This window comes from Sus scrofa, chromosome 13, assembly GCF_000003025.6.
Source record: "Sus scrofa isolate TJ Tabasco breed Duroc chromosome 13, Sscrofa11.1, whole genome shotgun sequence".
Lineage (NCBI taxonomy): Eukaryota > Metazoa > Chordata > Mammalia > Artiodactyla > Suidae > Sus > Sus scrofa.
Window position 1 is genome coordinate 135,479,036 of NC_010455.5, and position 26,126 is coordinate 135,505,161.

At 47.7% G+C, this 26,126-nt stretch overlaps 1 protein-coding gene across 1 annotated transcript in view; it reads left to right on the plus strand.

Moving 5' to 3' along the window:
• ITGB5 (integrin subunit beta 5) overlaps positions 1-26,126 on the plus strand; it is a gene marked incomplete at its 5' end in the record, with an annotated part of 119,373 nt that overhangs the window by 10,925 nt on the left and 82,322 nt on the right. The window contains 2 exon segments of the mRNA NM_001246669.1: positions 9,571-9,775; positions 21,331-21,580. Coding sequence (NP_001233598.1) covers positions 9,571-9,775; positions 21,331-21,580 — 455 coding nt within the window.

Sequence of the window (26,126 nt, forward strand, 5' to 3'; positions counted from 1 at the left end):
TGCTGGGCTAATCAGGAAATACTCCATTTCTAAACCTCCTGCCTTGGGGAAAATTTCTGGGCCAGTTTTCCAAACTGTTGTTAGGGCCATTGGAGCACAAACTCTCTTTGCCCGAGTGCACCATTAAGGTTATTTTTAAAAGAACACACGACTTGCCATTTGGACTGGCTCAGCCTCTGCAATTCACTGTGTGTACCTGTCAGGGACCATGGCTCCTGGGAGGCCTGACCTCTTCACCGTGATGCAGTCCCAGAGGTCTCGGGGCTCCTTCAGCCTGTGATGGCTAAAAACTATCATGTGGGACCTGACTTGATGCCACCTACTTTGCACATCGTGTCTCTAATAATCCTCACAACAGCTCTGTCAGATGGGTGGTGTTACACCTATTTTATGGCTGAAAATCCGAGTCCCAGAGAGTTGAAAAGACTGTCTCAAGGCCACACCATATTCCAGAGTTAGGGTTTGCGTTTGCCTTCTTGGACTTCTAAGCCTAAGCTCTCTCCTCTAGGCTATTCTGTCTTTTACACTGTTCTAGAATTTTTTCTAGTAGAGAGTGAGATGACTAAACAAGCTACTTTGAGAGAGGACTCTTCCCAAGATATAAAGCCTTCATATTTGTGCTTAATTGTAGTGTCTTTGTTATGAACTTCCTTGAAAACCTTTTGCTGGTTCCTTATGACCTGAATGACACATCCAAGTTCCATGGCCCCTGCCTGCCTCCTCACCTTCGTCCCTTGCTTACCTCCAACCCTCTGGCCCCAGGGAATGACTGGAAGGTCCCCAGAGAGCTCTGACCAATGAACTCCCTTGTGGATGTCCCTGTGCTGCTGCTTCTCCTGGAGGGCCTTCCTCTGGCCAACACCTTGTCTCTCAGTTTTCAAGAGTTCGCTCAAGACTCATGTACTTCATGAAGACTGACATGATTTCCCCCCAGACACATCTGTCTGTTCACCCCTTTGTCTCTGCATCTGTCCATCCATCTATCCATCCATCCGTGCATCCATTTGAAATGAGAATGCAAGCTCCCTCCATCAGAACCTTAGGGCAGGGATTTTATCTGTTTTCTTCACTGCTGGATTCCCCCACACCCGGAGTGGTGCCTGTCACATCACAGCTGCTTAGTCATGTTGATGGAAGGATTTCATTGGGTGGCTCCGTAATACACACCTGTGTGTACAGGCCATGACCAGTCTTTGCCTCCCCTTTTCCCATCCTCCTCCAGTAGCATTTATAACCTCTTACTTCTGTGCATTGATTTTCATGCCTGATACCAATTAAATCATCATCCCCTTGAGAATCTAAACTGTGTCTTATTCATCTTCCGATGTAGCCAAGAATCTAACAGGAATTCGTATTTGATAAACACAGGCCCTCTGAAAGAACACGGAGTTAGCAAACCAAAGTTTAAAATCTCAGTTTTACTGTGATTGCCTCTCAGTTTCTTGATATGTAAAGTGAAGATGGCAATTCCCACCGTCCAGCATTATTGGGAGTGAAGAATGAGATCGGTTCAGGAGAGAGCTTGTGGAGGGGGCTGCTCATCAACGCAGCCTGAACCTTGTCATCTCTGGATATTTTCTAGTGAAATGTGGGCAGCGGAGTCCGGAAGCCGGGTTGTGCTTCAGGTTTCTTCCTTTCCTGTGCTAGTATTTCACAAGTCTGACGTCCTGGTCCTGGTAGTGACTGATGTTATCCCGAGGAGCCTGTCATTGTCCTGGCTGGCACCTGGGTTCCTTCTGTGCTTAGTCTTGGCTGCAAAACCTCCTGCAGTGCCTGCACTGAGAATGCATGTTCTCTCTGGGGGTGAACTTTCCCCAGGCCTGAGTGTGCTTCAGGGTGCTGGGTTTGGGGCATTCAGGAATGGTTTTGTTTTGTTTTGTTTTGGTCTTTTGCCTTTTTAGGGTCACACTGGCGGCATATGGAGGTTCCCAGGCTAGATGTCGAATCGGAGATGTAGCTGCTGGCCTATGCCAGAGCCACAGCAACTCGGGATCCCAGCCACATCTGCCGCCTACACCCCAGCTCGCGGTAATGCTGGATCCCCAACCCACTGAGCAAGGCCAGGGATGGAACCTGCAACCTCAGGGTTCCTAGTCCGATTTATTTCTGCTGTGCCACGACGGGAACTCCCCAGGAATGGTTTGGATCAACCCCTGTCCTTTAGCAAGACAAGTCAGTGTGGTCCATTCATCCTGGGACATCATCAAAGAAGTAAAGTATTTGCCAAGAGCACATGATATGTATATATGTGGAGGGCTGGTACCGAGTGGACGGCGGGGGAGGCCAGGTCCCTAACCAGTGTGTCTTTGTGGATTCTGATCCACCCACCTGCCCTGTGGCTGCATACCACCACGGATTAGCCCCAAACACATTCCGTGGGGACTCCCTCCCTCCCTCCCTCGTGTTCCAGATCTCACAATGGCTTCCTTATATAGTTGGGCAGGAGGTGGGGGTGGAAACGCCTTCTCTGCACCACTTGTAACCTAATTCCATCTCCTCTCTCAGTCCTGCCTCCCATTACTGTGTTTCTTTCTCTCAGGAGGTGTGGAGTTTGATAGGCCAGTGCCTTCCCTGCAAACCTCTCCACCCCTGCCGCCGCAGATTGGTGCTTCATGCTGGATCTGTCTGCCTGGTTCTGCCACATGGCCCTGTTTACCTGGCTCTCCTGTCTGCATTTTCTAACTGGTTTTCCTGGCAGCTTCAGACCTTATGTTTTGGCTTCAAGACCAGGGTCACCAGACTCTCCCCTACCCTAGATGTGGGGGTGGGGGGGTGGTATGCTACCTGTCCTTACCACACAGCTTAGCCCCTGTCCCTTGTCCTTCGTCACAGCCCCAGGCTATTCTCGGCCAGCTTCAACACTCCTAGTGCCGTTTATACTGCATGGTGTGAAACATGCAACAAACTCCGGCAGCTTATCATCTATTTTGTTCTTTTTTTTTTTTTTTGTCTTTTTAGGGCCGTACCTGTGGCATATAGAGGTTCCCAAGCTAAGGGTCTAATTGGAACTGTAGCTGCCGGGCTACACCACAGCCACAGCCACTGCCACCCAGGATCCGAGCCGCGCCTATGACCTACACCACACCTCATGGCAACGCCAGATCCTTAACCCACTGAGCAAGGCCAGGGATCAAACCCCCAACCTCATGGTTCCTAGTCAGATTTGTTAACCACTGTGCCACGACAGGAACTCCTGTTCTTTATTTTGTTAAAGTAGAAGTTTGCCTCTGCTCTAAGAGGGTACGTTTCACAACCCGGGTAGCTGTGAAGAGGTGTGTGTGGGGAAGAATGTGTGCGGATGCTTTTATGGCAAGGCCTGGGGACAGCTCACGTTACTTCCACGCACTTGTTCTCGTCTAAAACCAGTCACGTCACTTGGACTAAGTACAGCAGGAGCTGGGAGACTTAATCTAGCTGTGTGTCCAGGGGGAAGGAGAGGGCTTCGTGGACTAGCAGCCTGTGCCGGGAGCAGCGAGGCCCATGCGCTGGGGCAACGGGCAGTGTCTGGGGAGAAGTGGGCAGGGCCGAGGGGCCCATGTGCCCCGGGACAGAAAGCAGGGTTATGGCAATGGGAGAAGGGATGGAGGCAGGCAGGATGATGGTGCTCAGGGCTGGGGTGTGACAGTGAGACACCTCGAGGCGCTGGGCCAGTCCCGGCTGCTATGGAACCAGAGAGAGAAGACCGGGCAGGTAAGGCCACCCTGTGGAAGCTGGAGTCCTGCGGAGACAAGAACAAGGAGGCCGGAGGTGCTTGGAGGGTGGAGGTGCTTGGAGGGTGGACCTAGGACCTGGCGTGGGAGAAGCCTAGGGAATTTGCCTTGGAGGTGGGCGGGGGAAGGGGTAAAGGGATCCCTAGGACTGGACTGGAGGTGGGAATATGAGGAAGGAGAAAGATGAGAGGCTGGGAAGCAGGACCTGTCAACTGGACCTTCTGGAGTTTACAGTGGCGGGAAGAGGAGAGGGGGCATGACCTATATTCTCCTTTGAGCTGGGGAGGAATGGACACCATGAGCATCCACTGCAGCTCATAGTGAGACAGATCTATGGGAGAACATCTCTTGGGCTGTGTTTTAAGCTTACTGTCGGTGCTTCATAAACTTTGGTCCAGTGAGTTAAGTGAGCCGAGTAGAAGTGGACAGGGGTTCCTCCACCCCCCAGGCAGGCAGCACATGTGGTGGTGTGTTGCTGTTGCACAGATTTCCATTTCTTATCACTCCCCTTCTGCCTCCACCCCCACCCCCTCAGTCAAGCCAGAGCCCCAGCCTCTGGGCAGCTCCCTACTTCTGCCTACTTCTCCGCCAGGCTGTCGGCCTGTTTGCATCTTCTTCCCCTTCACCCCAGGGATCAGGGCGTCTGCCCCCTTTCCTGCTTGGGTTCCTCTTCTCCCAGGCCTGCAGTTTCTCAACGTTTCTACCCTGCCGTTTCAGAAACAAACAAAAGCCTATCCTTTCCCCCAAATACCACCCACATCTTTTTTGAGTTTTGGCTTTCCACAGCAGGCAGTGAGGCTCGCAGAGGATGTGATGACCAGAGTGGCAGCAGGCAGACAAGCCTGAGTGCACTGGTGGCAGTGCCTGACAGCAGAGAGACCGCTGTGCGCTGGCCTTGGCTGCAGGAGGGAGTTCGGATAAACAAAATGTGCAGGAGTGAAGTGTTGGCGCCAACAGTAGAGCTCATTGTATCCTCTGTTCCAGGTGATGGAGGGAGCAGAGAGGGCCAGGGTATAACAACCCTGAGCCTCTGAGTTGTAACAAAGTAAAAGCCATCTAAATTTGGAACAGCTCCCTTCTCTTTCTTATATTATTACCATGTAGTGACTAAAAGCCTTGAAAGATGTTTCAAGTTCCTGTTCTGCAGTTCTGTTGCTTCTCTTGGTAATTTGCCTGTAGTGCACTTACCCTTCCTGAGTCCCTTGGAGGGTGCATGAGGGCGTTTCTAGAGACCATGGACAGATGCCTCCCACAGGAACTGAAACCTCTTGGTGCACAGAGTGCTGGGAGCACCTGCCAGCATCTGAGCTGCCCTGTGAGAAGCCCATCCTAAAACTAGTTGCCATTTTTTCTTCATTGAGATGAAAGCTCATACCTGTTTTTCTGCATCAAATGGATATTCATCCTCCAGGTTTGATAGACAGCAGCAAGAGCTCAGCATCTGGGGCAACAAGGAAACACCAAATTCAGAGGAATGGAGTCTGGGGCCAACAGTCCTGCTGTAGAATTCAGCAGTGACCTTGGCTGAGAAGGGAGGCAGATGATACAAAGGACACTGAGCTTGGGTCCAGAAAGCTGAGGCTGGAGGAACTTAAGCTTCTCAGGTGAACATAGAACGTAGGTGTGTGGGCCTCTAACTCCTCCTCTGTACACATGAAGGGCTGGCAAGGTGATGCATCCAGAGTCCCTTCCCCCGGAACTTGCTGTGTTCCGACACCTGGCAGGGGGGCAAGTGTCAGGTCTCTGGAATCTAAAGGCCCTTAGCATATCAGAGTTCAGGATGTCACTCTTGTGAGGAGGATTTTATTTTATTTATGTATTTATTTATTTATTTTTGTCTTTTGTCTTTTTAGGGCCACACCCTCGGCATATGGAGGTTCCCAGGCTAGGAGTCCAGTCAGAGCTATAGCTGCTGACCTTAGGCCAGAGCACAGCAATGCCAGATCTGAGCCTCGTCTGCGACCTATACCACAGCTCACGGCAACGCCAGATCCCTAACCCACTGAGCGAGGCCAGGGATCAGACCTACAACCCCATGGTTCCTAGTTGGATTTGCTTCCGCCGCGCCACAGCGGGAACTCCCTAGGATTTTATTTTATTTATTTATTTATTTTTGTCTTTTTGCTATTTCTTGGGCTGCTCCTGCAGCATATGGAGGTTCCTAGGCTAGGGGTCGAAGCGGAGCTGTAGCCGCCGGCCTACGCCAGAGCCACAGCAACGCGGGATCCGAGCCGCATCTGTGACCTACACCACAGCTCACGGCAACGCCGGATCCTTAACCTACTGAGCAAGACCAGGGATCGAACCCGCAACCTCATGGTTCCTAGTTGGATTCGTTTCCCTTGCACCATGATGGGAACTCCAAAGTGGCAGTTTTAATATGGTCAGTGGTGGTTCTCCTGCTGGCAACCGGGTGACGGGAGTTCATGGTCTTCCCTGCTGGCGCAGCAGACTCCAAGGATGCTGAGCATTGGCGTGGAGGTTTGCCACAACCCTGAAGAACAGGAGTAAAGAGCAATAAGGGAAAGCTGCTGCCAGTGTGGGGCATGAAGAGGGCTTTGCTCTTGACCTCTTAGATGTTAAAGCAGCCCCAGAGAGCTGCCGGGGTGGCGGCAAAAGGAATAAATAAATAAATGCTAGTTCCTTGAGGGCCACATCAAACAAGAAATTGAGAAACTAAAATAAACAGCAGTGAAAAGCAATTTACAAAAAACCCCTGAGTATTGGGGCGGGGGGGGGGAAGAGCCCCAAAGTACAGTGGGAAAACCAGCTACACAAACAAGGTTGTAATTGGCACTGTATGGCTGCTTCTGAGCTCTTCAACTCTCAGAAGTATGTCCTGGACTCGAAGTCTCCTGATGAGCCTGGAGCAGCAGGTGGCCTGTAGGAGTCCTCCGTCGGGGACTGTCCATCAAAAATAGCCTTTGTGCTGGATAACCAGGACGCTTAGATGAAGTTCATTGCTAGTGCAGGTGTCCAGGTGTCTGGGGATGATCTTGACTCAAATGGTTGAGGCTGTGGGTGAGGAATTAGGCAGGTGCCTCCTGCTTAGGGTGAAGCAGATTGGCTGCTCCAGACCAATGGGAGGGCATCAGGGGTTCCCATGGTTCTGGGGAGCCTGAAGGTGTTTCCTTGACAGCCTGGTGGTGGGGATATGCACTGGCCTTGACCTGAAGGTGCAGTTTGGCAATCAGAAATGGGAGGAGGACAACCACTTCCCCCAAATTGGAGGAGCTGGCAGCAAGACCACTGTGCTGGCAAGAAGTTCAGAAATTCTCTAGCCAAGTAGGCTCTGAGCAGGTGGGCTCTTGAGCCTTGTCAGCTCTGCACAGCTAATTTTCATCCTTTGCTTCAGATAGCTCATGACAGTGACCAATGCCTGTAAGGCCCTCAGGAAGTTAACACTCTGTCCCCCAATCCTTGTGCCTTCCTTTTTACTACTTCATCAGAATTGCTATATCAGGGAGTTCCCTTCGTGGCTCAGCGTGTTAAGAACCTGACTAGCATCCATGAGGACGCAGGTTCGATCCCTGGCTTCACTCATTGGGTTAAGGATCCCACATTGCCATGAACTGTGGTGGAGTTTGCAGATGTCGCTCAGATCTGGTGTTGCTGTGGCATAGGTGGCAGCTGTAGATCCGATCAACCCCTAGCCCAGGAACTTCCATATGCCACAGGGATAGCCCTAAAAAGAAAAAAAAAAAAACAAGAATTGCTAAATCAGAGCCAAACTTGATCGGTGGGAATCCAATTTAGAAACCCTAGCTTTGAAATCTCGTAATTTCAAGAAGACTGATTTTTAAGCTGGAATAATCATTTTTTTCTCACCTTGTTCCCCAAGTGTCTGTAAAGCCATTTCTATTTACAGTCCTTTCCCTGAAGTTGTTGACAGGCCAGATCTCCTGTCATGTCAAGGGTTCAGTATACAAAATTAAAAGAAAAATTCATTTATAAACAAACAAAAAGCCAAAATCACAGAGGCCCAGAACAACACATCTGGTTCTACTTATCTGAACTTCCATATGCTGTGGGTGCGGCCATAAAAACAAAACTGCAACATCTTGAGTTCTTGGATCTTGAATTTTGGAAGGGCCTTGATGGACACTGGCTGGTCTGGGGGCCTCTTAGAACAGGCTGAGGGGAAGTCCCCCGGCGTGTCTGTGCCTGTGTGGTCAGAGGACACATGACTCCTGAGGCTTTTTGGCAAAGTGTTTACAGAGCAGGGAGGAAGAGAGAGCATGAAACTTCTCTAGGCTTTGCTCCAGCCCAGCACTAGCCTCCAGCCAGCTGAGGGAGGTGATCTTGTTTTCTATATCTGGCAATGAAAGGGTTGGCTTTACCATTGAAAATTCCCCTCCTGGAAAATGATCAGTGCTTGTTATCGTACTTTATAACACGGTGTTTCATTTTAGTTATTTTATTATTTTTTTTCTAGTCTTTTTAGGGTCACACTCTGCACTTTTCCATATGGAGGTTCCCAGGCTAGGGGTGAAATTGGAGCTGAAGTTGCTGGCCTACGCCACAGCCAAGCAACTTGGGATCTGAACCACATCTACAACGTACGCCACAGCTCATGGCAACGCTGGATCCTTAACCCACTGAGCGAGGCCAGGGATCGAACCCATGTCCTCATGTGTACTAGTAGCGTTCATTAACCACTGAGCCATGACGGGAACTCCTTTATTTCGTTTTAAAGTAAGTGGCCCAGACTCCTAGTGCCCAGTTTAGGGTGGGATATCCTGATGCCCAGCCTTCTCCTAGATCCAACGTAAGAAAAGATCTTTCTTATCGATGTAGCTTTATTGTTTAAATAACAATGAAGATAAAAGAGTATTTTATGTGCTTCCCCGCAACACCTAAACTGTCTTCAGTTTTTTTTCTTTGGAATCCTAATGCAGATACAATTCTGTTTTGATTTTTTTTCTTAATGCCTATGTTCTGAAATGTGTGCTTAGTCTTCATATTTATCTGTAATGGCCATATCATCTGTTGAGGTGATATCAACCTGTAAGCCAAAAGAAAAATGTATTTCTGTGCTTTTCTAAAGAACTTGCAGTATATATCTTCTTAAAGAGTTTTGCCTTCCTTTTGATCATTTTCTTATGATGAATTCCTAGGAGGGACCGAAGGGTACAAGTGGATCACGCATTGCTCTCCACCACAGTAGTGGCTGCATGGTCTTGAACTCTCATGACAGCTACTTGACCATTTACCTGCTGTCTTTCAAAGAATTTTCAGTTATATGCATCTTTTGACCATGTCAGTTAGTTTCTCCTGTTACTCATGCAGAAAAGCACATTTTTATTTATTTATTTATTTATGTCTTTTTGCCATTCCTTGGGCTGCTCCTGCGGCATATGGAGCTTCCCAGGCTAGGGGTCGAATCGGAGCTGTAGCCACTGGCCTACGTCACAGCCACAGCAACACGGGATCCGAGCCATGTCTGCAACCTACACCACAGCTCACAGCAACACCGGATCCTTAACCCACCGAGCAAGGCCAGGGATGGAACCCACAACCTCATGGTTCCTAGTCGGATTCGTTAACCACTGAGCCATGACGGGAACTCCCAGAAAAGCACATTTTTAAAAGGAGCATTTTGACCATTAAAATGACAATGAAACCAAAATATTTTTTTTTTAATGCATTTACCGCTCGAAAAATGCTTTCATCTCCAGCCCCTCAGCTTATCCTCGTAATGATACTTGGTGAGGCATTTGGGGTGGGGTTTATCCTCTTTTTAGAAAATGGATTGGAGAGGGTCCAAGGTGAGGGGATGGTGATGGGTCTGCAACCTGGGGTGTTCTGGGGAGACGCCCTGACCGCCTCCTGCCCCCTTCTCCTGGTTCTCCACCTCCAGGACTTCGGCAGCCTGCGGTCTGTCACCTCCCGGTGCGACCTGAAGACAAACCTGGTCAAGAATGGCTGCGGCGGCGAATTCGAGAGCCCGGTCAGCAGCACCCGGGTCCTGCGGAGCCTGCCCCTCAGCAGCAAGGGCTCCAGTCCGGTGGAGTCCGATGTCATCCAGATGACCCCACAGGAGGTCACCGTGAACCTGCGGCCCGGTGAGTGCCCTTGGCGTGGACCAGTTCATGAGGGAAGCTGAGCCAGGCAAGGGGATGGCAGTGGGAGGCGTGGCCCGGGCCCCAGGGAGCAGAGTCCAAGGCCTTGGTGGACGGATGGAGTTTCTTTGCTATTTTTTGGATAATTGTGGTTAAATACTTGTAACATATAATTTGCCGTCTTAACCCATTCTAAGTGGGTAGCAGCGGTATTAAGTATGCTCCCAATATCGTCTAACCATCACACTCTCAGTTTCCAGAACTTCTTTGTTATCCCACACAGAAACTCTGTATCCATTAAATATGAACTCCTCACCCCCTTCCCCCAGCATTTGGCAGCCACTGTTCCACTTTGTTTCTCTCTGAGCTTGACTGCTCCAGGTAGCTCATAGAAGCAGACTCTATATACCTTTGTCCTTTTGTGACTGGCTTATTTCACTTAGCATAGCGTCTTCCAGGACCATCTGTGTGGTAGCATGTGTCAGAATTTCCTTTCTTTTCCGGCTGAATAATCCTCCATTGAATGTATAGACACGTTTTGTTCATCCATTGACGGACTCTTGGGTTGTTCTACTTTTAGCTGTTATGGATAATGTTCTTGTTTTTTATGGGACTATGCTTGTAGTTTATTCCCGAGTTAATGCACATTTCTCAGGGAACATGCTCCTTCCAAGGAGAAAGTACTTTTTTCCATCAGCAGAGTCCATTTGAATCCGTGGCATGCTGAAGGAACAAACTTTCAGAGTAGGGATTTTTTTTTTTTTTTTTTTTTTTTAATGACCTGGAGCCTCTGTCAGCCCTGGAATTGATTGTGATATAAGGGAACTAACAGTTTTTGCACACCTACCATGTGCTGAATATCTGCCCTGCCTGAAGGTAGCTGGTGTAACTTTACACCTGAGGAGCTGTGTGCTCAGGAGCTCCCAGTTTTGGCGGCTCCCTTCCACCCTGACTCAGTCTCAGGTTGCACAACTCATGGTTGTTTGTAGCTCATCACTTTTGTCATCTCATATTCTAGATATTAGTTTCTTTGCAGTGTCTGGGAGGATGTGAACGTGGCCAAATTAGAAAGTATCACATTGTTAACAGAGGGCAGCTTTTTTTCCCCAAATCTCATTGGCAGTGACTTCTTTCTTCTTTCTCATTGTCTAGGAAACCATTGGCAATGACTACTTCCAGAGAGCTTATTCAGACTTCAGGGCAGCTGGGGCAGTGGAAAGATGAGGGATCTGATTGGGCTCTGTTCGTAGCTCAGGGGCCCTGGGCAGACTGCTCCACCCCTTAGCATCTCAGAGTCTTTGTCACCTTCATTCTTCTTCTTCCTCTTTTTTTTTGGCTGTGCCTCTGGCATTCAGAAGTTCCAGGGCCAGGGATCGAACCCCAGCCACAGCAGTGACAATGCTGGATCCTTAACCCACTGAGCCACCAGAGAACTCCCTCATTCTTCACTGCCACATTCAGGGGCTAGATGAGGCTTTTTGTATGAAGGCACTTTAGGAATTTTTTTTTTTTTTTTGTCTTTTCTAGGGCTGCAGCCATGGCATATGGAGGTTCCCAGGCTAGGGGTTGAATGGGAGCTGTAGCCGCTGGCCTACGCCAGAGCCACAGCAACGCGGGATCCAAGCTGCACCCGCAACCTACACCACAGCTCACGGCAATGCTGGATCCTTAATCCACTGAGCGAGGCCAGGGATTGAACCCACATCCTCATGGTTCCTAGTCGGATTTGTTAACCACTGAGCCACGGTGGGAACTCTTTTTTTTTTGGTCTAAATTTTTAATTGTTATTTCCCCAATACAGTTTTTTTTTCTTCTCTACAGCATGGTGACCCAGTTACACATACATGTATACATTCTTTTTTCTCCCATTATCATGCTCCATCATAAGTGACTAGACAGAGTTCTCAGTGCTACACAGCAGGATCTCATTGGGGTTAATAGGCGCAAGCTATTGCTTTTAAGACCTATTAATTATTATTTTCGAAGAGTAGTGGCCAAAGATGCAGATTTTGGAGTCGGCCACACCTAGACTTGGATAGAGATTCGCATGTCTCAGAAATGAATCTGGCACAGCCCTGTACATCATAAGTGCTCAGTAATGCTGCTGCTTGTTGTCATTAGGAAGAACTCTGAGTCACTGTGTATTTGAGAACTGTTTTATTTTGCCTATTGGATTGTCTTGGAAATAGGAAACAGAAGGAGGGGGTAAGTGGCGGTGCCAGACAGAACAGCACAAGCCGCAGGATGGGACAGCCCAGGGATTAGCGCTAAGATTAGCTGAGGAGTTACTGTTTCTACAAGTCACTCACTGGGGGAGACTCTTCACCTTTTGTTTAGTGAGAGGGCACATTGAGAGAGAGAAGGGAGCCCTTGCAAAGCTGGGCAAGTGGGTGGAAAAGAGGAAGCTGAGCCTTTCTGTGGGCAGAAGTTTGGTGGTGTGTTCTGGGGAAAGGCAGACTCCTTCCCTCACGCGGAGTCAGGCTCTGACTTAGAAGGGCACGTAAGCATCATTGACTATTAAGATATCAGAACACTGTGTTTGATAAGAATGACTGTGGACTCACATAAATGGTAGATTTTCCTTTTTATCATAATAACGGTACAACAATGTCACTTCAAAAAATTCTTGAAAAATCATCCACTCTAACACATTATTATTTTCATTTGTGCTTTATTCATGCATTCAGGTTTGTTGTACACGTATAATGTACTTGTTAGCGTGCACTGTTTTCACCCAGTTTTTGGAAACAAGAGCCAAAATGAACACCTCCCAGAGTTTATAGTTTGAGGGAGGTTTTTAATTTTTATTTTTGGAACTCTTCATCTAGAATTGCGCTCAGAGCATGTGGCGCTCTAGCCTTCGTGGTGGCAAATCCCTACACTTTAGGGTAGATTGATTGATTGATTTTTTTTTTTTTTTTAGGGCCGCACCCATGGCATATGGGAATCCCCAGGTCAGGGGTCGAATCAGAGCTGTAACTGCCGGCCTACGCCACAGCCATAACAAGGCCAGATCTGAGCCGCATCTGTGACCTACACTGCAACTCATGGCAATGCTGGATCGTTAACCCACTGAGCGAGGCCAGGGATTGAACCTGAGTCCTCATGGATCCTAGTCAGATTTGTTTCCACTGCGCCACAATGGGAACTCCTTTCGGGTAGATTTAATTTAGGGAAGAGTCGGAGGTCATACAAGCCAGAGAGCTCATAGTTTTTCATTCCAGTTTTTATTTTTTTTAATTTTTATTTATTAATTTTGCTTTTTAGGGCCACACCCATGGCATATGGAAGTTCCTAGGCTAGGGGTCAAATTGGAGCTGTAGCTGCTGGCCTACACCCCAGCCACAGCAACACCAGATCCGAGCCATGTCTGCGACCAACACCACAACTCACAGCAACACTGGATCCTTAACCCACTGAGAGAGGCCAGGGATTGAACCCGAGTCCTCATGGATACTAGTCGGGTTCATTACTGTTGAACCAGGACAGGAATTCCTTCACTGCAGTTTTTAAAATCAGAATTAAGGTGTGGCTCTGAGGCAGAGAGACTGTTACTTGTTTGGATTTATCAACCAGCTTTTAAAACAGTCCCCAAAGAGAATTTAAAGATGCAGTTGAGTGAAGGCAACCTCCTTGGGCAAAATTCTCTCGATGTTAAATTAGCACAATGCTGATTGATGCATAAAGCTCAATGTATACTCACTTAAAGAAAGAATCAGACTTATTTGGTATAGTCACCTTTCTCGGTAAGCATTATGATTCGGCTTCCAGTGTTGGAACTCAAATGGGGAACATGATCCCACGTTTATACAAAATCACGACTCTAGTGCTCTGTGCAGCTCTGGTCCTGCGGAAGGTGTAGTGACGGAGAGCCCATTGCGGAGGTCAAGGTGGGGAGAGGGGTGCTGGCTGTCCTGTGAAGACACCCCCAAGCGGCGAGGGTGTTTCAGTCTGTAGAGGTGAAGACTAGGAGGAGATCTGATGAACATAGGAATTGCTAAAGGTCTAGAACCTCGGGAACCTGTCTCTCAAATATAGAAACACTTGAAGCCAACGATGCCTCCTAACATGTTGAAAATTTCAACATTTATAAAGAGAAGTGCAGGCAGACCCCAGATATTTATTTATATGGGGGAAGGGGAGAATGGTCTGTCACAGGTAGCAATAGCTTCTGTTTGCCAAGTGCATGCTTACTTCAAGGTTATGGCCCCCCGACCGAAGGCTGACGTTCAGGTGTTTAGTGCTTGGTTCTTCCATTGTATTTTTAGAAATACTTTTGTGTCTTCTCCTTTGCCCTGCTCCCCTGTACCTCATAATGGATATTTGTTGAGTGAAATGTGGCACTTTACTAGCTTTATACCAGACTAGGCAGGGACAAGCCTCGCTGTAATATGTGAGGTACTTCACCAAGGCAAGGTTCTTGTTCCAGGATAAGCCTGGGGGCAAAAAGGAAATTCTTCCTCTGCTTTAAAAAGCAGGACTTTTTGTTTTATTTTTGAAATTGAGGATACAACTCACATGCCATAACATTCACCACTTTAAAAGATAAACTCAGTGGTGTGTTGTGTATTTGCAAGGTGGTACAGCATGGCCAATTATCTAATTCCAGAACATTTTCATCGCCCCCCAAAGAAATCCTGTGCTCATTAATAGTCATTCCTTATCTTCTCCCACCCAGACTGACAACCACTAAGCTATTTTCTGTCTCTGTGGTTTTGCTTATTCTGGACATGTCATTTCAATCATATGAAAAAAAAAAAAAAAGAGTTCCCGTTGTGGCTCAGTGGTTAACGAACCTGACTGGTATCCATGAGGACTCAGGTTCAATCCCTGGCCTTGCTCAGTGGGTTAAGGATCCAGTGTTGCCATGAGTGGTGGTATATGTTGCAGACGTGGCTCGGATCTGGCTTTCCTGTGGCTGTGGTGTAAGCCAATCGCTACAGCTCTGATTCGACCCCTAGCCTGGGAACCTCCATATGCCACAGATGCGGCCCTCAAGAGACAAAATAAGTAAATAAATAAATCATATAATATGTGGTCTTTTATGTCTGCCTTCTTTCACTAAAGCAAAATATTTTCAAGATTTATTGATGTTGGAGCATGTATAGGGGTGTCATTCCTTTTTATGGCCACATAATGTTCCATTGTATATGTGTAGGTATACCACATTTTAGTTGATGAATATTTTGGGGCTGTTTTTGATTTGGGACAATTACGACTAATGCTGCTACGAACATTATGTACATGTTTTCATGTGGACATGTGTTTTCAATAATCTTGAGTATACAGCTAGAAGTGGAATTGTTGGGTTGTATGGTAATTCTATGTTTAACTTTTTGAGGAACTGCCAAACTTGAAGCATGATTTTGTATAAATACAGGATCATGTTTTCCATTTTGTTTCCAATGCTGGAAACTGTATGCCTGGATAAAAATCTTAAAAAAAAACACCTTAACAAAGGACAGAAGATCCTTAAGAAAAGACATAAATTTTAGAATAAAGCATATTGAAATGGTAAAAAGCTAGAGGTAGAGCGATTAGAAAAAGTTTACTGAAGTCTTTATTTGCCTCCGTCCCTTAGCCTCTTAGGAAAAAATGACCTCTGATTGGTAGCTCTAACATTTTTTTCTAACTTTTTATTTTGAAATCATTTTAGAGCCACAAGAAGTTACAAAAGTAATAGAGAGTTCCTGCATATCCTTCCCAATAAGAACATGTTACATAACCAGAGAATGTTATCAAAGCCAGGAAATTGACCTGGGTTCCATACTGTGAACTAACCTCGAGATGATGGTTGCTTTTGATACAGGTTTCCTGAAAGCCCCTCTCTATGCTGCTTTTTTCCCCTCTCCCACATTCTGATTGGAGATGATGAATATGTGACTTAGGTGTTGCTTCTGCTACCCAGACTGACTGTACACACACTTCAGAAGACTCGATGATGGGTGGATAAGTGGTTTGCTCTAGACGGAATGTTCATATCTCTCCAGCACTCCTCTATGTTGAAACCCTAACTGCCTGCCCCCCAATGTGATGATATTAGGAAGCGAAGTGGGGCCCTTAAGAGCTGATTAGGTTATGGGGTGGAGCCCTCATGAATGGAATAATGTCATAAACACAAAACAAAAACCTCCAAACCTCTCAAGACCCCACCGGGCCCTTTCTCCCTTAAGAGAACACAGCAAGAAGAAGCCTTCAGTCTGAAACCGGAAGAGGGCTCTCGCCAGAACCTGACCACACTGACCCTATCTTGGACTTACAGCTTTTATAACCATGAGAAATGAATTTCTCTTGTTGATAAGGCACTTAGTCCATGGTATTTATTATAGCAGCTTGAACTAAGACAAGATTATTTTCAAGGAAACTAGAAATGCCCTAATTGCTTGGGGGCAGCCGCTGTAAAGGCCAGGGACGTCTTCTGATGGTTCTATCTGTTAAGGGTCAGAATTCTGAAGTGGGCATTGGGGTTTAGTGCAGCACCCAAGGCATATGGAGGTTCCCAGGCTAGGGGTCCGATTGGAGCAACACAGCCACAGAAATGCGGGATCCAAATCGTGTCTGCGACCTACACCACAGCTCACAGCAATGCCAGATCCTGAACCCACTGAGCAATGCCAGGGATCAAACCCAGAACCTCATGGTTCCTGGTCAGATTTGTTTCCGCTGCGCCACGATGGGAACTCCTAGAGCTGATTTTAATGTTTCCTTTTTTTCATGTCCTAGCATAGAAGTGTAATTCCACGGAATCAGTAACTACTTATATTGGGGAAAGCAAGAGTTTATCTGTTGAGATAATACTTTGTTTTCATATTTGAACAAAAATCAATCTTAAAAAACCCCAAAGTTCTTGCTAGATTTCTCTATGTTCATTTTCCAGGAATGTTTGTTATCTGATATATGTTCCTAAAGAGAAAGCTAACTTTTCACTTCTGATTGAGGATAAGACAGAAGAAAGCTTTAAAAATACATTTCAGGAGTTCCCATTGTGGCTCAGTGAGTTAAGAACCTGACTCGTATCCATGAGGATATGGGTTCAATCCCTGGCCTTGCTCATGGGTTAAGGATCTGGTGTTGCCACGAGCTGTGGTGTAGGTCAGATCCCGAGTTGCTGCGGCTGTGGTGTAGGCCAGCAGCTCTAGCTCCAATTTGACCCCTAGCCTGGGAAATTTCCTATGCCACAGGTGCGACCCTAAAAAGAAAAAGGAAAAAAACATTTCATAGGGAATGCTTGTTGCTGCTTGATTACGGTAGGAGAACCTACACTTAGGAACCAAGCAGTGGCAGGAACTCCATGCAAAGTACACCTGAGGCTGGATGCTTGGGAAACTGGAAAAACCAGAAGCATATGGGAGGGGCTGCTTGCAGGAGTAGCTTCTTCCTCACAGATGTGAGGCAATCCACTTTTCTCTGGGGTTTGCTTTATCCTATTTCTCTGATCCTGCTGCTGGTGCTGAGGTGGGAATTATGCGGAATGGCCCCAGAGAGGAGGGCTGCAGCCACACGCAAGAAGCCTTTAGGGGTCTCGTGTGTAGAGGGAGGAGGGGGACACGAGGACTGGATTGATGTCCTAGAGATGGGCACAGACGGAGCACCCACTGTGAAGGCCAGCCCGGCTCTCAGTCTGCTGGACACATGGGAGGTGGTGACATTTAGTCTCTCATGGTGCAGAACTGGGTGGCTGGATATACCGTCAAGTGGTTTACATGTGCATGGTTCTGGAAATGTGCCCAAAGATGGAGAACACTCCCTGGACCCTCTCCTGGCAGGGGGTGCCCTTGGCCTTCAGCAGCAGCTTCCCCTTCAGTCAGCTAGCCACAGAGACCCCCTCATTGGGGAGTTAACCCCCAGGCTCTTCCTCTACAGTGAAACCTCCTCCCTCCAAATCTGCTGGTGTTACAAAGTCCAAGCTTGGCCTGCTTGCTGGACAACAGGTCACATAAATAAATTGAGAGACAAGTTGTCGGGGCAGGTAATAGCGACCTTATTCGGAAAGCCAGCTGGCCAGGAAGATGGTGGACCAGTGTCCCAAAGAACCAATTTCCCTGGGGTAGAATTCAGGCTCTTTTATACTGAAAGGGTGGGGGTAGAGTCCGGGTTCTGGCCAGACTCCAGAGGGGGTGTGTTAACGTCTTCCTTCCTGTTCCTGGTCAGGATGTCGCCTGTGAGCTAAACAAAGATATTTTGGCTTCATGCTCATTACCTGGGAAGCAGGGTTCCCAGAGATGGGCCCGTAGATAGCTTAAGCTTATAGATAACATCCCTTTAGTGATTAATAGAATGTGAAGGTTCTCCCTATTACACTGAGAGGCTATTCCATTATTACCAAGGCCCATTGAGGAGTTCATTGTCTTGAAAATCCAGCAGAGATAAGGTAGCAATAAACTCTCATTCTGAACAGTAATGACACTACCCTTTTTCTTAGACCTCTCCCTTTCTGGAAAACTGGAGGAGAAATACATCTTTTTAACATTTGCCCCCTCCCAGTGGGAGGGGTGTGTGTGTGTGTGTGTGTTTGTGTTTTGGCGATCAATTTCTTTTAGATTTTTTGGCAAGAGATTTCTCACTTCAGAATAGATAAGCTCTTCACATGCAGAGAGACGGATGTATCACATCTTGTTTCCGTCTTTGCCTTCATGTCTGGAAAATTTGGAGTTAAATATAATACCCAAGGCCGTTAGCTATTCACATTCAAGTTTTTGGCAAAATGTTTTCTTCATCCCCATAGGAAATGGCTTTGATAATTGACCTTCAGGGAACTTGAGGCTGAAGTTTTTCTTGTGTAGCAGCATTTGTCCGGGGTTTCTTTTCTTGGTCTCCTCAATACCTGGAATAATTGACATCCGCCCCGTTTTACCAATCCAGAAGCTGAGCAGCAGGTTGAAAGGAAGGAGCCTGAGGTCTCAAGTCCTTGGTGACGAGGTCTGGATTGCAACCCAGCTCTTGCTCTCCAAGGCTAGAGTCCGCTTCCCTCTGACAGGTGCCTCCCAGTGTCCCTAGTCCAAGCTCGTTGCCTGTTTCCTGGTCCTGAAGTGCTCCTTTGTTCATTACTCATAATCCCCCGCAAGGTGGAAGTGGATTTTGGATTAAAGAAGGTGTAGCTGGGACCTTGGTGGAAGGGCACAGGTAACAACGTACAGAAGACCTTGCAAAGAGGTCGTGGGATTAGACAGAAGGGGACATGAGCCCCTCCTGCCCCTCCCCCACTGTGATGTGCTGTCCATGGGGCTGGGGGGGTGGGGTTCGGGGTGTTGGGGGTGTTGGGGGAGCCTTTGCAGGGATGGGCTTTGTCTGCCTGATGGGAACCAGAGACCGACTGCAGCAGTAAGGAATTCATTCTGGAAGAAGGCTTGAACATTCCTCTGTTTGAGTCAGACTCTGATGGTTTTTAAAAATAGGCTCATACCAACAGGCAGGCCAGGCTCCATCAGTCTTGAGGCGGCTAGAGCAGCACATGCAAGGACAAGTCAGGGAGGCAGGCTGCGCTCTGTCGCTCAGGCTGCAGTGGTAATTACAATAATCACCCTTCGTTTGGGCAGGCCTTCCCTGCTTACAGAACACTCCTTCCCACACCAGTGCTTCATGGCCTTGCCGCTGTGGTGCCCCTGTTGTCATTTCGTAGTTAAGGAAATTGAGGCTTGGGTTGCACGCCCCGTCAAGGGGCAGAGCTGGAACTTGGCCTGAAATCCTTTGGTCCTTTGATTCTTCACGGCCTGGTTAACGAAGTTTGGGAGGAGCAGGAGAAGGGAGCACAGAGCATTGGGTTCCCTATCCTACAAGTTCCAGAAGGCTTCAGCTTTTTTTTTTTTTTAAAGGAGGTTTCAGCTTGAGGTGAGAGATTGGGTCCTCTGAGGTGTGACTGCCGGACCCTCGTGTGGGAGCAAGGCCACCTTGGCCCTGGCACCTCTAAACACGCAAGGAACATCCAGATTGCAAATGCGTGGACCGTTCTAACTGAAGAATTCCAGGACCTCTCTTGGTGCCTCTGAAAGGCTAATAAGCCTCAGGGCAGATAGCATTACCTGGTATGATTCATCTTCTCCCCGTTGTTTCTGAATGATGTGTTTTTAGAGATTATGAAATGGTGAAGGATCATTCTCTTGGCATGAGTCCTCCAGCCACCGTGCTGACTCGGGTCTTTCTGCCTACCCCGTGGGGTGAGTGTGCAGAGGCCACGCCTCCCAGACACTGCCTTCTTCTCTTTGTTTTCCTCTGAATCCATTCCTTTTTCCTTTGTCTGTTGACTATCTTATTATAGGACCAAAAGTTATTTTCTCTTTCTCATCACTGTAGACAAATCTAGTAGTGGGTTTTTTTGTTTTTTGTTTTTTTCTTTTCTTTCTTTCTTTTTTTTTTGTCTCTTCAGGGCCGCACCCACAGCATGTGGAGGTTCCCAGGCTAGGGGTTGGATCAGAGCTGTAGCCGCCGGCTTACAGCACAGCCACAGCAATGCCAGCCAGATGGAAGCTGTGCCTGGGGCCTACACCACGGCTCATGGCAACTCTGGATCCTTAACTCACTAAGCAAGGCCAGGGATTGGACCCACATCCTCATGGATCCTATTCGGGTTCATTAACCACTGAGCCATGACGGGAACTCCCCCTTTTTTTTTTGATGGTGCTAAAATTTGGAACATGTCTTCCTGTGTTTATACATATAATTTCTTCCTTCCTTTTTTTAATAGTAGCATCTGGGGCATTTGGAAGTTTCCAGGCCAGGGATTAGATCCGAACCAAAGCTGCGACCTGTGTCATATATGTGGCAATGCCAGATCCTTAACCCACTGTGCCAGGCCAGGGATTGAACCCACTCCTCTGCAGTGACCTGAGCTGCTGCAGTCAGATTCTTAACCCACTGTGCCACAGCGGGAACACCTACATATGATTTCTGATAATAATGATTTGTGTCTGTGAGGTCAGATATGCCCAAGAACTAAATCCTTTTGTTTGATAAATGGCTAAGGAGGTGGAAATAGGTGACACAGCATAAGCATAAATGTTTTGCCCTTTGGGGGGCACCTTAAGTAACCATCTTGGTGTTCCCGCTCTCCCTTGCCTTGTACATCTCTGTTCCCCACCTCTGTTCTCTCCGACTCATGTCTGCACCCTTCTTGTGTTAGTTTCTTCCTAGTTTCCTATTTCACACCCACCTTTACAGTCTCCTGGCCACATTCCCATCTTGTCCGGTCTTTTCTCTGAACTTAGTGTGTGGTTGGTGGGCTGCTCTCAGCCAGTTTGTATCCATGGAACTGTTTGGCTCACTCTCCGCCAATTACCTAAGGGTCTTTTTCACTGAGAAGACAGAACACTACTAAGGAGACTGGTTCCTCAAGCCTTTCTTTAAAAATGCTGAGCCCTATTTTTGAAAGGAGCACCTAGAGCTTTATCCTCAGCACCCATGCTCCCTTCGGTCACTCTGCTTCCAAGAAAAAGATGTCTTCTAAGAGGTTTGCAATCGCTAACAAAACGTCGGAGGCAGACCAGCCTTGAAAGCAAAGCCCATCCCTTCAGCCCCAGCAGGTTGGGTGACCTCTAACATGCCCGGTCTCTCTGTTGGCACAGGTGACAAGACTTCCTTCCAGCTGCAGGTCCGACAGGTGGAGGATTATCCCGTGGACCTGTACTACCTGATGGACCTCTCTCTGTCCATGAAGGATGACTTGGATAACATCCGGAACCTGGGAACCAAGCTGGCTGAGGAGATGAGGAAGCTCACTAGCAACTTCCGATTGGGGTTCGGGTCTTTTGTAGACAAGAACATCTCTCCTTTCTCCTACACAGCCCCGAGGTACCAGACCAATCCGTGCATTGGGTAAGTGACCAGCTCTTCTCTTCTGTTGAGTGTTTAAAGGTTGGGGAATGGATCAGTGGGAAAATTTAGCCTAAGAAAGGACGAGGAAAGGTGTATATTTGAGGTGGGAAGGGAGGGAATCTGGTTTAGGTGTTAAATTTGATTAGAGATAATCTAGTTCTCTTCTCCCCCTGTGTGCAAAGAAATAAACTGTTACAAGGTTGCATAAAGATATAATGGTCATAGCTCATTTGTTTTCCTGCCTGCCTGATATAGTGCTGTTTGCCACATTAGTACATTTTAGAGAGGGTTCTCATAAAGTGCTGGACCCAAGTGATCAGGGAGGGAGCAGACAGAGCAACTTAAACTTGTCCCTTTGTGGAGAGTGCCTGAGATGTTTGGGATAAGTGAATTACAAGTCTGTTCCTGTTGTTTATGTAAATAACTATAACTTACATTGGTGGAGCAGAATGAAAACTCTGCGTTTTAGATGTATGATTTTTCCACCATAAGTACTTGAATTGACAAATATTAGAGGGTAGGAGTTTCTAACTGCTGCAACAAACAAATCTTAACTATATATTGGCTCAAACTTGGTGAGAGTTTACTTCTTGCTCCCCTCAGTGCAGGTGGGTCTCCTGGTCAGTGGACACCTGTCCTCCCAGCAGTGACTCAGGGACCCAGGCTGCATTCGAGCCCACGTGGCTTGTAAGGTCCATCAAGCCTGGAGGCTTGCTCCTAGGAGAGTCATGTGGGCCAGGATGACATGGCCTTGGCTGCTTCTGCTCCTGTGTTGTATTCCACAGCTGGGTTCTAGCAGGGAGGCTGGGAGCTAGATTAGCTGCACACAGGCAGAAGAAGAAAGGGGTCAGAGAATAGGTCTCTGCCCTGGTGTATTTGTGTATTGGAGCTGGAGGGTCACTTCCTCCAACTCCCCTAACACAACCCCTCTGAGGTTGATTTGGTTCTTTTCTAGTCTTTCAGGTATTCTTTTTTTTTTTTTTTTTTTTTGTCTTTTTGCCATTTCTTTGGGCCGCTCCCGCGGCATGTGGAGGTTCCCAGGCTAGGGGTCGAATCGGAGCTGTAGCTGCCAGCCTACGCCAGAGCCACAGCAACGCGGGATCCGAGCCGCGTCTGCGACCTACACCACAGCTCACGGCAACGCCAGAACCTTGACCCGCTGAGCAAGGGCAGGGATCGAACCCGCAACCTCATGGTTCCTAGTCGGATTCGTTAACCACTGCGCCACGATGGGAACTCCCAGGTATTCTTTTAAGTGGCACAATTATGCAGTATGGCAACAATGAGAAGTAACCTCCAGCTTTTTCTTGCTCATCTCCTCGGTCTACTTTAGTTAGGCTTTGGCATATTCAGGCATCTCATGGTCATTTTCACTTCTTGTCTCTTTGGCTGCCCCTGACCCTGTCGTACCTCCCAGCTCACCTTTAGCAGCCTCCACAGCTCCCACCTCTGGGTTGGGTTGGGTGGGTGGGACGAGGTGGTATTTATGCTGGTGTTAATGTGTTCTGAATCCTTCCTGATCCTTCTGTACACTCTCCTAGAATCCAGTGTAGATCTTCCCCAGAGATTGCAAAAGAGACGATGGAGGAAAACGCAGTAAGACAGGAAAAAGTTTTAGGTGCAGATGAAATTCTGAGTTCCTTAACCACGGAGAAGCACTAGGTATCCTCTTTTGCTGGATTTAGCTTCCTTCTGGCCACAGGTGGCTGCTGGCATTATTGTTACTTTGGTCCTGACTCCAAGGCCCTCTTCAGCTGTATCCCAGTATCACATGTCTGGAGTTGGAATTCTGCTACTTACCAGGTGCACCTGCATCTTAACCAGAACTCTTTTCAGTTCATTCAGAGTAGCAATTCTCTCTGCTGCGATTCTCTGCCCTCAGGCTGGGCCCTGTCTCCAGACAGACAGTGTGTGTCTCCACTTTCTTCCTTCCAGGGACCACGCACAAACTGTCAGAGGCTAGATTGGAAACTGGCAGATAGTGAAGGACTGGCTCGGGGCTCTGGGCAGTCAGGGTTCTTCCACTCCTTCCTTATTCAGAGCTCCGTCTGCAGGCCCTGGAAGGCAGAACCAACTACAGGCAGTAAAAGTCAGAGTACAAGGCACACTGACACGATGCTTGGAAGACAGGAAATCCAGTGAAGGATGGGCGTTTGGAAGGAAACAACAGATCTGAGTTATGCAAATCCTTCTTCCTTAAGCTAGGCAGCACCTGGGGAGTGGCTCATGGCCCATTGAGCAGACCGAGATTCATCTCCAGTGTCCTGGCAGTGGACTGTGTGCTGCTTCCTGGGTGTGCTCGGAGATTCCCCTCTGCTCCTAGGGAAGAACAGAGCAAGCTGGGGGATGTAATCTGGCTGTTTTCTGCTCCTGGCCCAGCCTGTACATGTGCCTTGTTTGCTTTCCTAAGTTTTAACAGCACTGAATTAGTTAGCAACAGGTCAAAATAGAAGATTTAACAGGAGTAACCAGGATTTCTAGGTTTTCTCAAAAAAACTAGGAGGTCTGGTAAAGCCAGGCTTGTACCTCATGTTTGGACACCACAGTCCCCACCATTCCCTCTTGTCTCACAGCCGGCCTGTTTCACCAGTTACGTTACCAGACCTACTCCAGCTTCTTGGACAGCAATACCACAGAACCCAATGTTGCTCCCACAGGACTCTTAGGCAAGCAAAGCTTTTTATTGAAAGGATAGCTTATGCACAAGGGAGAAGGTGGAAAAGAGTATCAACTCCGGAGGGGTTTCGGTTTTTTTTGTTTTGTTTTAACTTTATTTTATTGGAGTATCGTTCATTTATAATGTTGTATTAGTTTCAGTTGTACAGGAGAGTGAAGCAGTCATACATATAGATATATCCACACATAAGATATTACGAACCGAGTAGATTTTCCTGGGTTGTACTGTAGGTTCTTGTTAATCATGTTTTATATGGTAGTGTGTTTAGGTTATTCTCACCCTCCCGGATTTTTCCTCCCCACAGTGGTTTCACCTATAGTTACCATAGGATTGGTTTCAAAATCCAAAATCTTCGAGTTTATTTCTTTTATAAAGAAGTTCTTTGGTATCATTTTTTATTAGTTCCACAAATATCTCATGATATTTGTGTTTCTCTGACTGACTTCACTCAGTATGATAATCTCTAGGAAGGGTTTTTTTTTTAGGGCCATAGCCATGGCACATGGAAGTCCCAGGCTAGGGGTCGAATCAGAGCTGCAGCTGCCAGTCTAGCCTCGCAGATCCCCTAGTCTGGGAACCTCCATATGCCGTGGGTATAGCCCTAAAAAGCCAAAAAAAAAAAAAACTGTCTGAAGGATATGGAAGATGACTCAATCCATTAATTAATTAATTTTGCTTTTTAGGGCCACTCCCACAGCATGTGGAGGTTCCCAGGCTAGAGGCCGAATTGGAGCTGTAGCTGCCAGCCTACACCACAGCCACAGCAACGCCGGATCTGAGCCATGGCTGCAACCTACACCGCAGCTCAGGGCAGTGCCAAATGCTTAACCCACTGAGCAAGGCCAGGGATCAAACTCGCATGCTCACGCATGCTAGTCAGGTTTGTTACCGCTGAGCCGCTGAGCCGCAATAGGAACTCCCTAGGGTGGGTTTTAACGGCAGTATAAGGGGAGGGGCTGCCGGCGCCTGATCAGCTTGTGCTCAATTCTTGGATTGGGTGGCATCAAGGTGCAGTTTTAAGCATCATCAACCTTCCAGTTTCCACCAGTGCCTGCCTTTGGCAGTGCCTGCCTTTGGCAGTTTTCATCTGTCGGGTTCTAGTGCCTGCCTTTGGCAGTTTTCACCTGGCGGGTTCCTGTTTCCTGCAAAAACAACTTAGGAATGTGTGTCAAGCTTCAGGGAACTGGGAGTTTGGTGATTCTGCTGAGTGGCAGATTTATACTTCCACTTTTGTCCTTTGGAAACCATGTACATACATCAGCGGAACAGAGAAAAGAGCCAGTCTTTTACTTCTGTGGGTCTTTGCTTGTTGTCTCGGAAACCCTTTTGCTCGTGGGCACTTTGTTTTCCTGGCCGGTCAAGGCCGCTTGCTCAAGGCCCTTCCCTTGATCCTTTTCCAAAATGGCTGTGCTCTTGTCTTCCTGTCTCAGTTTGAGTTCCGTGCTTGGCTCTGCAGAGGCCGTCTGTGATCCTTGTCCGTTCTTGTCCTTCAACTCACGTGGAGAGAAAATCGCAGCGTTCGCTCTCAGTGGTACCTTCTGTTAGGTTTTTCTCCCCTGTGGTGGTGGAGCAGCAGCAGTAGCCCCCCGGGCTGAGGGGGATGAAGGGGTCAGGAGAATGATTTAGCCACCTGTGCAGGACATCACAGAGAAGAGAACGAGTTTTTCATGGGGCTCTGCTGAGATTTGTCCCTCCTCCTGCTGCTCCAGATGTTTTTGCCAAAGGATCAAAATCTTAAACTCAGCCTGTCCCATCATAGAATGAATCAGAAATGCCAGAACTGAGGAAAGTAGTACCAGGGCTGCCCTAAGAAGGAAAAAAAACAAAAACAAAAAAAAAACCCAAAACCCAAAACATAAAGTATTTAAG